Here is a 15,012-nt window from a genome sequence, read left to right on the forward strand (position 1 = left end):
CACTCTGTGCCATGAGTGTGCCCCCCGCCTCCTCTCCTGATCTTCAGAGAAGTCCAGAAAAGCTCTGAAAAAGAAGGCCCAGGAAGGAAGTGAACCTCATGATGTTGCTGACCGCTCCTTGCCCTAGAGGGGGCTCTGAACGGCTGATTGAGCTCCAGACTGGCATGCCCCACCCCTTCTTTCTGAGTCAGCCTAAAGCACACGTTACCTCTCTGCTTTCTGCAGGGAGCAGCGGTGTGACAGAGATCTGAAGGGACAGGCCTAGAGGACGCTGTGCTGGGAGGGCCTGTAGACTCTAAGAACACAGATATACATGAGGGTGAGCATAGCCTGCCTAGGCCTGGCTGCTGAACGCAGTCCCTGCTCCTCTCCTCACAGTTTAGGGGAGCTGCCAGCATCCCCAGGCCTGTTTCTCCTGGGAAAATAGCTCTGTGGTTGGACTAACGTCAGGCTGATTTGAGGACAGACCGATCTGAGGAGACAGAATGAGGAGGGCCACTTTGTGGGAGCCCCGCCTTTTGGTGCGAGAGCCTCAGGCATTGGGCTAGAACAGTGTCTTTCAAGGACAAGGGCAGCAGCAGGAAGCCCCACCAGCAGGAGGGGCTGCGGAGATGTGGCATGCTGCTAAGAACCAGGGCAGGGTTTGAAGCTCATCTCTAGCCACAAGCTGTCCACAGCCCCTGCTGGACGTCCTGGGGCCCAGGGCAGTGCATCTGGTTCTAGCATGTGCGTGCTTTATGCAAGCTCTCCTTACTTAGAGGCCTGGGGACACTTCTCTTGCAAATCCTCTCCCTTGTGACACAGCATAGGAAAATGAGGCACGAGCCAACCTGATGCGTCAGCTCCCATGGGCCCCAACGCTAAATTCGAGTGTACAGCTGTTTTCCAATTACTCCCACCAACACATCGTGTCTCCTCTGGCTGAAGCCAAAGGCCTGGCAAACTGTTAGGGATTTCTAGTGTTCCTGCCACCCTTGACTAGCATGGAGACCAGAGGGCAGGTGCAAGGGAAGCAGAATGAGGAGGGAGCCAAGGCTGGGTGTCTCCAACACGCCAGAGGAGGGAGTGTGCTAATTCCAGTGGGGTTTTCCCCACACAGTTTTTAGGCCGGCTGCCTCAGCTAGACAGAAAGGACCAATTCCCACACTGAATCAAAAACACAGCTGCCATAACCACCAGTCCTAAGACACGGGTAACAACAGATGGGCAGTTTAAGAGCAAGCTAGGTAGTGACAGCCAGCCAATGGACTCCAGTGAGGGGTCTCATCACAGGTCATCACAGGACCTGTAGTCAGACAAAAATGCCCGGACTTGAACCTGCCTCTGCCACTTAGTAGCTAAATGACCTTGGGCAATTTACTTAATCTCTCTAAACCTCAATTTCTCTGTAAACCTGTTTTGTAGGGCTCTAAAGAGATCAGAAGTGACTTCAAGTATCTAACACGGAGTATATACTTGGAATACCCAATACTTTGTAACTATAATATGCAAAGTACTTCTAACAATGCCTCACACACAGCAATCCCTCCTTCAAATATAAATATTTCATAATTATCAAATAATTGATAATTATTTATCAATTGATGAAACAATTATTATGAAGAATAAGAGATCACACTTAATTTAGATGTTCTAATTTATTTTAAATATTGCTGCAAATATTGCCCTCTTGCAAAGAGTAGATTACTAATGCACATTTGAATATTGATTTATTTTTATCAGTTGTCATCGGCTAGGCAATATGCATTGCTCTCATCTTCCCAAATTCTGACTTACTGTAAGCACTCTGGAATATGGCTGGATCACAGAACACGAGGGCTGGAAGAGGACCTAAATCATCTAGTCCAACCACCTTTTCCCCTTATTTTACAGATGAAGTAACTGGGTCCCAGAGTGAACCAATGTATCTTCAAAGACAGGTACAAGGATCTCTGAGGTTTGCATGGCACAGAGAACAGTCCAGGGCCATCTGGGCAGGTGAGCCCTGCAGTACAGAGCTAAACTAGAAGTGGGGAGATGATAATCCATGTCTAAGAGCAAGGAAAGTCATCTGAAAAAGGGATGTTTTTGAGTTACAAAGGATGATTTGAATCAAGAGAAGTTTAGAGTCACAATCTTTAAACTCATTAAGACAAGGTTGTGGAGGGCCTAGAAGATAGCAATCCTCTTTGTTAATGCTGCCAAAAGGGTTTTTATTTGAAATTAACATTAGGGGCGCCTGGGTGGCTCAGTTGGTTAAACATCCAACTCCTGATTTCGGCTCAGGTCAGGTCTCATGGTTCATGAGATCAAGCCCCACACTGGGCTCCACGTTGACAGCCAGGAGCCTGCTTGGGATTCTCTCTCTCTCTCTCTCTCTCTCTCTCTCTCTCTCTTTCTCTCTCTCTGCCCCTCCCCTGCTCAAGCATGCATGTACTCTCTCACTCTCAAAAATAAACTTACACAAATTAACATTATGCTATTGATAACTTACAAAATGATTTCCCAATCCAGAACGTCACAATATATTGAAATATATTATAACCCCATTTATCGATGGGAAATCTGAGGCTCTAAGACAGAGTGACTTGCCTGAGGTCATAACAAAGCAGAAGCGGAATTCAATCCTTCTTAACGCCAAATCCTAGCTCTATTTGGTAACGTGCTCAGGAAGAATTCATCTAGATATGTTAAATCTTATTATTATAATAAATACCATGCCCAACAGGACATTTCCAGTGTAACAACTTTTGTGATATTCTCTTAGATTTATTGGAATGCTATCTGATGGGTACAAATTTGACTAATGCAGTCAATCCCTTGCCCAGGGAAAGCCCCTATACTTGTCCTAAACAAATAGGTGACTTCATTTCAATCCCTCATGCCTGAGAGAGTCCATGCACATCTGTCTTCCACACCCCTGCCCAGATGCTCTCTCTTCCCATTCACAGTCCAGAAATCTGTGTTCTCCCCCAAAGCCTGCTGCTCTTTTCCAGGCTCGCCTCCACTCTCCTCCCATTGGCTGGGCACAACCCCAGACCTTGCCTTTGGATGCTACATCAGCACTGCCAGGAGGATGCTTTGACAGTGTGGCAAGCCCTATGTTTCCACATGCAGTTCACCCCTTGCCCTCACCCACCCTTCCATGATATGAGGGCCCATGCCCTGGACAGCTTCCAGCTGGAGATGAGAAACAATGGCTTAGTGTTTCTTGCAACTTACCTGGGGTGGTGGAGGGCTGCCAACGCAAACCGGCCAGGTTTATCAGCCCACGGGCCAAAAGTCAGGCTCAGACACAGCCCTGCTCCTCCAGCCTTCTTCGTCTTTCACTTCCAGAGACTGCATCTTCTCCCTCCCTTCTGCTGCTTCCACCCCTACCTCACACTGCCCTGTCCCACTAGGGGCAGGGGCATAGGGGAGCCTGCCCATCTGAGGTTCCTTCAGGATTCCTAGGTACCACTTACCCCAGGAACATGGGATGCCGGAGCTGGGAGGGATCTTGGAAATGATACAATCCCACCTCCATCCCCACGGGCGTATCGCTCTGTGCCCTCTGGGGATACTCAAGGCCATCTCATCCCGGAACATCAACTATACTCAAAGATGTGGGGGAAGCATTTTTATATTAAAACAATAAAAGCAATAATGCATTCACATTATTGTATAAAATGACAATGATAAGTAGATTTACAAATAAATCTAGGACTTCAAAGAAACGTGATGCTTTCCATAAGCTTCTTCAGACTACGCCCCAAGCCTCTATCGCTGAGCACATGTTCTTTCTCCACTTCCCTTGGGGACGACAAAGTCAGAGAAGCACGGGTCCAGTCCAAAACTACTGTTTCACAGAAAGGAAACCTCAGGTCCGGACAAATGAAGTGATGCACACTATCTACTGTTACAAACAAAAATAACCTATTTAATTGAATGCATCCTGGGGGCCAGCTACCATAGTGAGGGTTTTACCTAGTTAACTTCCATTTTCAAAGCAACTCTGTAAGATGGATATTATTTTCATTTTGAAGAGAAGACTCAGGAGTTGAGCAATACATCCAAGGTCGCAGAACTAACAATAACAGCTACTTCTTATCAGTTGGCTTTGAACCCAGGTCTCTGGCACCAAGGTTCAGACCCTTGGTAACAGTGTCACACAGTGTTTAAAGATGCCATGGGAAGGACCTGGGAGGTAGCTGGAGTCCAAGGTCCTCGTGTCTTGTCCTGGTTCTGCCACTAGATTGCACACAGTCCCAGACACAGGGGGACATTTGGTCACCTTCTCAGTTTATAGTTAAGAAAACCAAAATCCGGAGAGAAGGGCTGGCATAAGGCTAGAGCCACCAAATTTCAGGGACAGGACCTGCTAACAGTGGCTCCTGGAAAAGTGTCCTAACCTCTCTGGGGTTAGAAGACCTCTAACATTTCTCCTGGATGTGTATTATCTGTATATACAGATGAACATAATTTATAATATGATGTTCACACCTTGTCTGCCTCTTGTGAGCCAAGCACCTGTGGGGCCCTCACATACTTTGGTCTGCGGACAGCAGCTCAGACAAGCTACCCTTAACTATTCCTCAGGGACCTGGATGAGCGTGTTAAGGGAACTTGTGTGACAGTAGCTAGTCACTTCTGGTTCTGAAGTGATGAGCTAGTCTGTTAGTAATTAGGTAAGTCTTGTGCACCAGGAAGCAGAACGTATATACAGTAGCCAAAAGCCACAGCCACAAGCATGCACACCCTTCTCAGCAAGGAAATTCCAGAAGTTCATTCATTCCTGTGGTTCACATCTATAAGAATCTTCTTCCAGATCCCAACTTCTTAGGCCCCGGATGTTTGTCTTATAAAGCCTGTTCCATGGCTGGACAAAGACACACTGACACAATCAACTCCCTCTTGACTACTTAGAACATTTATGTTATCAGGGCCACATGTTGATCATCTGGGCCAACCAAGCCAGGTTCATCAAGTTTGTGCTCCCAACAGAGAAGAACCCCCACTTAAGGGTTAAAATGCACATAGCCTGTCCACATACACACCGCTGTGTGTTTCTGAGCACCTGTAATGACCACCACAAGCATAAATAAGATGAGAGGTTCAACAAAGCGTGTTAGACACTACATCCTCCCAATATGGTGACATAAACACTGCGGGAAGAGTGAGAACACACGCCTTCCTTCTGACTCACTGCCAGTGGCCTCCATTTGCTCCCATGATCTCCCTCCCTCACACCCTGGCTGTCCTCCCCACCCCTGCCCTGCCTTTCCTTCCCCATCGAGGTGGAGAGTTCTGGGTGAAGAGTTCAATCTGTAGTCTGAGCAACACAGGTGGATGGGGCATCCTCGGGTCTGGCACTGGTGTTTGCCAGGCCTGGGCCTCTCTGAACCCCAATCTCAGGTTTGCACTGGCAGTGTGTCAGCAGGAACGTAGCAAACTGTAACTGACCTTCCGGAGAGAGGAACCTCTGCTCAGAGGTGTCAGCTCAACTGTCTCTCAGTGGGGAGGAGAGAGCATCTCTCTCTGCCAACCCTCTCTCAGGAACAGGGACACTCACATGCAGGGGGAAAGCCCTTCCCCACATTAGCTACCAGGGAAGGAAGTGCAAGGCAACAGGAAGATCAACAGGCCGCCACCAAGTATTAGCTGGGGGACCTCGAGGACATAGGGTCTGGAATCCTATTGAAGAGGCCAGATTAGCAAAAGACAATAGAACCACAGGGACTAGGAAAGTGGGGTTGGAAACAAAATAGCTAGTAAGGCAATGGCCTGTTCACAGGCCCTAAAACCCTTCATGGCTTTCCACTCCTGGACCCAACAATCTACACCCTGTGTGGGACACTCCGCCGACACAAAAGCAGCAGTTTCTCAGCATCAGCCTAGAGGGGAACATGGCCCCAACATCTGCTGGGTGTTAAATGTTCTCTGCCCCACAGGAACAAGATTGGCACAGGACTCTGAAGAGAAGTATGCTCTCTGCCTCCCTGCAAACACCCATTCTAGTTGTTAGAGCATTTTCTTCTAAGCACCTCAGGTAAGCTTCTATCCAGTGGGCACAGCCACCAACCAGCTAGGCCTCTCCAGCCATGGCTGATTAGGCCCAAAACAGAGCTTCCTGCGTGCTTATCCATACCAAATATAGCCACTCAGTTACGAGTGCACTTCTAATTACTAACCTCCATTTCTCATAGTTATAGAACATTTAACAAACTGCTGTCATCTGGAGCTCTTACCATTAACATGTAATGCAGAGAATCAGTTTTTGCTCTTAGCCTGGTGTTTCAGCATTACCCGGTGTGCCGTGTCACTTTTCTTGGAGAAAGCAGTCCCTAGGACTTCCCAGAGCCCAGGACCTGATGTGGGGAGATTCAAGACATGAGATACTCAAGAACCCTTGCCATCAACTTTGCTCTGCCTCACAGCTATCGGTCAGGGCTGGGTGCTACCTCTCTAATGGCTTGTCCCTCTTGGTTTCTGGGCCCAAGTGAAAAATCGGACTTTCCTTTTAATGGGATCTGCTCCCTGTGGCATAGATAAAATGAAACGAGAGAAAGATCAGCGCCGTCTTGTTTACACCGGTTTCAGTTTAAGTCTTCATAATGGTACTTTCTCCCCCATGGAAAGGTCAGGTTCTCCCACCAGGCCACTCCAGGAAGCTGGGATTTGGCATGAACACCTGCTTGCTCAGGGGTCCTCTCTTAGCTGACCTCGGAAGGTTCCTGTCAAGTATATATATCCTGGCCTCCAAAGCAAACCTCTCTCTCTCAAGTGAGGCCATGTTTTTCTTTCCCCTTATGTCTTAACCGGAGAGTTAAAATAGTATTCATGTGCTAAAAGGTAACTTCGGGCTTAAGTCCAAAAACAGTCAAAGGGAGCTTGTCCCCACACTCACCACTTGTATTCCTCAACCAAACAGCAGGACAAAAGATTCACAAAAGGCCCAGCTATTTCTTCACTTAGGCAATCCCCAAAGCATTTATCTGTTTGTTCATGTACAAAGTGAGGGCATCTGTCTGGCTCCTCTGTGGTCTGGAACACCTCTGGGCTGAGACTGTCTGTAAGAGATGCTGCCTAAAGAAGGTCCTTTGCCTCTTCTGTTGCAGGCAGGCATCTTGGGGCACTCAGGGTCACACTAGTTCTCCTGTGGGCACAGGGGAGGAGGCCTCCTCCACAACCCAACCCCATTTTTCCTGCAATCCAAACCTAGGCTTGGCTTCCAGGCTGAATCGCAGCTGGTCAGCTTGGTGCTCTGCACAGCAACGGGCTTCCCCATAAGCCTGCCTTGACAGAGGCAACAGAACAGAGGGTAGACACCAAGAGGTAAACAGAGCCCACCCCAGGCCAAGCCCCGATCTGCTTAAAGTTATCATCTTCTGCCATTTGAACTTATTTCTGCACTAGCCATACATGAGCTTTTCTATTAAAACTCAAGAACTTCTCTGAGGAGAAATGCTCCCAGGTACACAAACAGGGGAAGGCTCGGCTGGCAAATTATCTACTTGTACTGCTTCTGCTCACTGAAAATTTTAATAGTCATGCACCAGATCTGTGGGATGGGTGAAGAAGGAATCAAGGAGAGAGGAGTTCCTGGCCAGAGGGAAATACAAATTCCAGCTACAGGTGGGGAAGCTTGGGAATAACCACCCTGATTAGCCTTCAACTAAACAGGAAGTGGGGCAGTATTCAAATGTTACACCTGGGCCACCTCTCCATCAGGCTGGGCCCACTTCAGCATCAGGGAATCTTAATCCATTCACTCTTAAGTGCTTGAGGTGACCAGCAGAACAATTATCATCAACCTAGAGTGGCCTTCTCCTTCCTTTTCAACATCTAAGGTGACCATGTGACAGATTATCCAAACCAGGACTCTTTTGACAATGAAAAGGGATCCTATTAATCCTTTTGCCGGGACTGTCTAGGGGAACCAGGATGAATGTGTGGCCACTCCCATCCTTCCACAGTCTTCCTAGTCTACATGTGAGACGTGACTTCACAGACGTCTTCCTTGGCCACATTCACCCTATTCATGCTTCACCTGCCTTCAGTTCAGGAAACGGTTATGTTATTTCACACACTGGGTTATATTTGAACATGTTCTCATATGTGTCCTTCCCCCTCTTCTAGACAGTGTCTTGATTGCTGACTCCCTGCATGAACTTTGAACTCACTCCAGTCCCCCTCTTCCAGACTCTTTTGTCATTGTTCATAAACAGTATCTGCTAAAGTCTAGTTGTGGAAAGGGTTACAGATGACTTTTTTCCTGACGCAAATACTATTTTTTATGTACATTTCTCCTGTTTTTTTTTTTCTATATATGTGCCTTTCAAATCAAAATTATATTCATATAGGGGCACCTGGGTGGCTCAGTCAGTTAGGCGTCCGACTTCGGCTCAGGTTATGATCTCATGGCCCATGAGTTCAAGCCCCGCATCAGGATTTGTGCTGACAGCTTGGAGCCTGAAGCCTGTTTCAGATTCTCTCTCTCTCTCTCTCTCTCTCTCTCTCTCTCTCTCTGCCCCTCCCCCACTCACACTCTGTCTGTCTCTGAGAAATGAATAAACCTTAAAAAAATTTTTTTTAATTATATTTATATAGTATCAATGCCTTCATTTTCATACTTTTCTTCAGGCTAAGCCACAAACTTTTTCCTGGTTATGGAACACTCTTTATAAGTCTCATTTTTAATGACTTTGCAATATTCTGCCAAGTGGATGAACCATAATTTACTCAGTCGTGCCCCTGTTATTTACCATTTAGGTTGCTTCCAATTTCACTAAAAACAGATGACCTCACAAGTCACAGTTTCATGCATATAACTTTTCCTTCAGTCTAGATTATTTCCCCAAGATATATTTTAAGAATTTCAATTACCGAGTCAAAGTGCATGAAATTTTTATGGCTTTTGCATCTGGGTCCTCTTGATTCATGTCAGCCTACTACCTGGGCTGGCTCATGGCCCCCTAAATATTTTTCTCTCCTTCTTCAGCTCCAGTTTGAGCTTGAGCTCCTTGATCTAGTGCCAGGCCTTAAGCAAGGGCCAGGTCTAGGGATTCCTGCACAGTTTGGAGGGATGTGCGCTTAGATATCCAACCAAGTTAGGCAAGGCTTGGGAAGTGAGGCAAGTGTTGAGCAAGACGGGAAAGGATCCAACTGGAAGGAGTCATGAAGTTCAAGACCACTGTTGTTATCAAGCAAAACCTAAAGGCCTTCCACCCTCTCCTATACAATGTTGCCAGTACAGGTAGTTCTGGAATGGCATGGGCAGTCTTTTCCATGCAGCTGAGTCCTACTCTAATCTCAAAGTCCCACTGCTCTGAGGCCTAGATCTAGCAGGATCTATAACATGGGGTCACAGGCACCTATCCAGGACCAAGTTCCCACGAATCTGTGAAAATATGAAAACAAGGATGGTGCATGGTTTTGCATACACTCAATGTATATAGTTTAACAGGCCATCCTTCAATCTAATTACCTTTTTGGTAATTAAAATATTCTCTCATTCATTTGTAAAAATGTCCACAGCTTTGTTTAATTGGTAGTTTGTTCATCACTTTTTTAAATGTTTACTTATTTTTGAGAGAGAGAGACAGACACAGAGCATAAGTGGGGGAGGGGCAGAGAGAGAGGGAGACACAAAATCTGAAGCAGGCTCCAGGCTCTGAGCTGCTAGTGCAGAGCCTGACGTGGGGCTCAAACTCACAGACCAAGAGATCATGACCTGAGCAGAAGTCAGATACTTAACTGACCCTGGAAACAGCAGTGAATGCCACAAAGGCACCATTGGCAAAAGCACCCGACAGCTTTTCTGACTGTAATGTAAGGTCCTGACGTTAAGCTTTTGGTTACTGAGGCATCCACTTCAAAGACATCCATCTCAAACAAGCACACCGCCAGCTACATGCTAGATGAAGAGCCAAGTCGCCCCACCCTCCAAGTTCGCTTTTTAGAGAGCTGTGGTTGACTTAAACCACTGGTCCTTTGACCTTTCCCTTCCCACACTTTAATTCCCACTCTTAGGTTTTAAATTTACCAATAAAGAGTGATCCTGGGAGACCCTAGGCCCCCACCTTTGGCCCCAGAAAAGCAGAACCCCAAGACAGCTCTCGCTCTCTCCCCATGACCTCGCTGTGTGGCCCCAGGCATGCCATGTACCCTCTAGGACTCATACATAAGTAATAACCCCTGTCTTTTCCAAGTTCCCTGATGCTTGTTGCTAAGGTCTTATCTTGTAATAAGGACCACAAGGTCTGGTCCAGCCACAATGCTGGCTCTGGTCAGGGAAATGTCTGTGAGGGCTCACCACAAGCAGTGTGGGCCCAGGTAAGTGCTACCAGGCATTTCTGCTGATGGCGGCACCAGGGATAAGCTGACAGAAAATATGGCCCCTGCTTAGCAGAGCTCAGGCTCTGTCTGGCCACAGTGCCTGAGAGGTTGTGGGGGGAGGGTGGGAATCACGTCCGTAGATCTTTGCATCTCCATGGCAGAGTGGCCCGCACACTCAGTTCTCATTAAACATTTGCTGAGGACAGGGTTTTAGAAAGACAGGAACACTTCCTGGAGGGTTAGTGGGGACACTGGTTTCGTGCACAGTGGAGGGCCTGGAGGCAGTTAGTGGGGCGGGGTGCGGGGGAGGGGCGGTGAAGTCAGCCAGCTGCCTGGCTTCCAACCCTAGCCCTGCTGCAGGATCTTCAGCCAATTCTTGAATCTCTGTGTCCTCACTTGTACAATGGAGAGGATGGTAATAGTACTTGCCTCAAGAGGCTGTGAGGACTGGAGCCCTCAGCGAGTGCTTGGCATCCAGCAGCCCTCAATAAATGTGACCTGGTTGTAGCAGTAAGAGTAGCATCAACCAGGTGCTAAGTAAACCAGCTGAGTGTGTTACCATGAAGTCAGATGGAAAGGTCACAGCCCAGAGAACCAAACTGAAACCAAAGATGCATCTGACTGGCCAGAGAAGTTAAGGATATAACAGGGAAAATTAAATTTGTACATGAAGGAAGAAGAAGAAGAAAAAAAAAAAAACGAGCCACACTTTCCCTTCCTTCTCCATGGATGTCAATGATAGGAAGCGATGAAATTGCGTTGATGTCAATAATAGAAACACGATGAAATGCTCCCGCCAAACCCAGCTTTCTCCAATGATAGGCGCATGCCAAAACCTAACCACAAATGGCCAAGATGAGTTGGGGGAAGCAGAATTGGGATACACAGTTCAGGGACTTTCCTGAAGTATGGACATTCCACAGACAGATAATTTCCGGTGCCACAGAAAGCTCTGGAATTTAAGAAGTCTGAGGGAGGGTGGGGTGGACTGGAAAGCAGAACATTGGCCACAACCAGCAGAAGGACAAAGGCCCGCGTTTGCAGAGGCTGCTCCTAGCTCTGTGACTGAAATGGAATGCTGTACAAATTTAATATCAGTGATGCAGATAAAATAATGTCAGCAGACTGGATAATTAAAGAATTTTGGCTCACTTCATCACCCTCTCACTTTCTGGAGGGAGGTTAAGAGGAAGAGGAGATGGGTCCAATAAACCAAGAATTCCTCTGAGTTATGAGTATATTTTTAGTTACTCCTGACATCTGGGATAGCAGAGACATTATTTCAGGATCAAATCCTGATCATGCCCTTTACACTGGGCTAAACATCACTCTCAAAAACCCTTTGATGAAAATGTAATTATTTTAAAGATATGCACAGGCTAATTGAGACCATATTGAGGGAGTCTTTAGCTTCCAAAAGAAGACATTTCTGGCTGAGTGCAACAGATGCCATTAAAGCAGTTGCCACCATTCATTCCTCACCATCTCCCCAAGTTCCTCCCTAGACCTGCACTTGAACCAGACCTGCTCCGCTCAGGACCGGAGCTGCCCAAGACCAGAGAGTGACCACTGGGTCACAGCCAGGTCCTTACAGAGGAGTACTGGATCCAACCGCTTGTTCCCACTTGCTTTTTAAAGCATGGGCTGTTGACAAAGAAAAGGTGAATCACAGAACCACAGATACAGTATAGGAATCCTGTTCTGTCCCAAACTGGGCAACAGTGGGTCTGGTGTGTGTGAGGCTACTTGCTAGAGCCTGGTCAAGCCAGGAAGCTGGTGATTACAGGCTCAGAGAGGGATGGAACCAAACCCATCAGAGTTAGAGGCAGGACTGAGCCAAGATCCTGGTGGGTCCTTTCATGAGACAAAGCAGGCCTACAGCTGAGATGGACTTCTCCAGCCCCTTACGGTGGGCTGGCGTCCCCATTTAGGACACAGCCTCATCCATGCAGGAACTCCCTCTGGGCATGCCTGACAGTAGAGAATTCTTAGAAAGGGGACAGAAAGGGATGGCAGGGGAGGGAGTTTGGGTCACTGTGTTCAGCTGGGCCTGCTCTCTTAGGAAAGGTCTAGAATATCTCACTAGAAACCTCCTCCTCCATCACCTAGCTCCTGTAGAGAATAGAAACAGAGGTGCTTACTGAGGGGCCATTGACAGATCCCACCCACGGCATCCCAAAAGGCAATCTCCCAGAAAATCCTTCGAGAAGTTCCCACACTCACAAGCAGCCTATTCCATTGCAGGCTGAGGGATGATATGCCTCCTAACTGGACCCCATTCTGCTCCCCAGGGTCATGAAGAGTAAACTCTACTCTGCCACAAGACATGCCTACAAATATTTGAAGACAGTCACCATTTATCCTTTATCCTTCTGTAGACGAAACACCCTCGGCCCTTCCACTATTCCTACGCGGCATGGTTTCCAAACCCTTCCACATCCTCAGTGCATATGCTAGTTTCACCATGACCTTCCCTGTGTGACCCTGAGGGCTGAAGAAAGAACAGAGGAGTAGAGTGGTTAAACATGCAGGTTTGAATCCTAGCCCCATCAACTCACTGTGCCTCAGTGTCCCCCACAGTTTCCTCAGCAGCACCTGATAATCTTAGTTATGAGAATTACACAATGCATGGACAGCCCTTAGAACTGTGAGCCAATAAACATCTGACTAAGCTCTAGCTATTTTTTAACACGATGCTTCACATATAAGAAGTATGTAATACCTACATAAGTCCTGCAGCTGGATGTCTCAGTCCCATTACTCACCAGCTCCTTACTGATATAACAACAGTACCACCTCTGAGCTCTGATGAGGTAAAGAATGAGGTCTCCTGCTCACTGCCTGGTGAGTAACAAGGAGGTGGTAACACCAGCTTCCTTTCCTATCGATGCAGCATGTGGGAGCCATTCTCCATGGTTCTTTCTCAGTTCTGCACATCTTCCAAGTAGAAGCATGGAGTGACCTTGTTCCAGACTATCTTTTCAAGAATACCTATGTCGTAAACAAGCGAGATCGTGTACGCCTTTGGAGCAAAGCACATGTACACTTACTGTCCATTATACAAGATTTGAGTTCCCTGAGCTCAAGATTTCTCTCTCCCATGTGCACAGGTGCCACGTGGCCCTCTGCATCACCCTGTTGGGACTGAAGCTCAAAGATCCAGTGTGAGAAAATGGTGGTACCCAGGCCACTGTTACCATTGTGAATCAAAAAGTCATTTATGCCTAACCCATAGGTCCCATGACACCGTAGCTAACTCATTAGCTTGCATGCAGGTGAAATCTCAGACCCTCCATGGTTATTAACCATAACCTAAAGAAAAGGTAGCAAAACACACTCTCCCTATAGTCTTTATCTTAGACTCTCATCAACCCCATCACATTCTGTCCATGTTTAGTTGCTTCAAAAAAAAATTGTAAGTGAAAAATATTTTTATTGCTTTTTCCTTATCTATTTTTATTGATTTTCATCTTCTTGATTTTCATCTAAAGTTCCCTTCATTTGAGGTCCTTCCAAGGCTTTGGTTTGAAAGAGGGGAAACATCTGTTGAGCGGGAAGACCTCCCTTTTGAGTTCCCGTGTCTGGAATGCACAGACCACGGTTTCTCCTCCCATGTCACTCACTTCTCCCACCTGACCAAGCAGGCCCTCCTAAATCCAGATGCTCGCCCGCAGTATCAGACCCTGGGCTTGTGTTGTATAAACTTTTGGACAAGCTTCTACCTGCATTCCATTTGTGGGCAAGGAAACCGCAAGTCCTGCCACCATCCCAGGATGCTTGTCACTCTCTCCTCACCCTCCACTGAGAGCACTAGGTGGGCCTCTCCATAACAACCATATCACCCCACAAAAGGTGGGGGATGCCTGACCCGAGGGATATGGCACGGCTGGAGGTCAGCGGGACGCGAGCTGGCTAGTTCAGAAGAAGAGGTAAGAACACCGCGGATGTCGTCCTGGAAATCTGGCCCAGAACCGCTCTAGCTGCAACCCAGAGCAAGCTGAGATCTGAGCAGGCAGCTGTATGAATGGGGCAACAAGGCGGAAATACTGCTATGAATGTGCTCCAGACTCACCCCAGGCACTGAGAAAAGAACACAGTCAGGGATAATGTTATGAATACAATTTCAACTCATCCACTACAATTTCAATTCACCCCAGGTGGCTTAATGGGAGGCTGGTAGATATGGAAGTTGTCAGTGGTTCCAAATCTTCCTCAGGCACCATGAATTAATCAAACACGATCTCTTCCCCCGTGCCCCCTGCACCACTTGTTCACATCAAGGGTTCATGCGCTTCACTAACTCTAGCTTGTAGAAACCACTGGCTAGTCAGCTAAGCCTCCAGTGACTTTTATAGTTTTCTCCCTTGGGTGCTTTCTTGCATTTTATAATTACCTTCCCTCCCCACTACAAAAGTGGGGATACCTAGGTCTTGGAATCTGGTATTAAGTTGTTAACTTTATATTCTTTTCAAAAATAAATAAACCAATAAATCTCTTGAACTACAATGCTTTTCCCTTATTCTTCTTTTTAATTTGGGGGGTTTTATTTTTAGGTTTTACTGTCTAAAGATTTCTTACAATATTTTTAAGCATGACAGGCTGTCCCAAGATGTCAACATCTGGACATAAGTTACTTGCAGAATTGTGGCATAGTTTTCTTTCTTTTGAAAATTAATTAATCTGTGATGGTTTTAATGGGTATCAAATTAATAAAAA

The 15,012-nt window shown here is 46.9% G+C and overlaps 1 protein-coding gene across 2 annotated transcripts in view; it reads right to left on the reverse strand.

Annotated features, from left to right (window-relative positions):
• MYLK (myosin light chain kinase) overlaps positions 1-15,012 on the reverse strand; it is a 278,996-nt gene that overhangs the window by 190,744 nt on the left and 73,240 nt on the right. Inside the window, exon 1 of one of the 2 annotated variants that reach the window (XM_042903127.1) lies at positions 6,207-6,224. The exons of the other annotated variant lie outside the window; for it this stretch is intronic. Within the exon in view, the coding sequence (XP_042759061.1) occupies positions 6,207-6,215 (9 nt within the window). The 5' untranslated portion in view covers positions 6,216-6,224. Of the gene's footprint in view, positions 1-6,206; positions 6,225-15,012 lie in introns of those variants that run through there. 2 annotated transcript variants of the gene reach the window in all.

The sequence above is a fragment of the Panthera leo genome, chromosome C2 (genome assembly GCF_018350215.1).
Source record: "Panthera leo isolate Ple1 chromosome C2, P.leo_Ple1_pat1.1, whole genome shotgun sequence".
Taxonomy (NCBI): Eukaryota; Metazoa; Chordata; class Mammalia; order Carnivora; family Felidae; genus Panthera; species Panthera leo.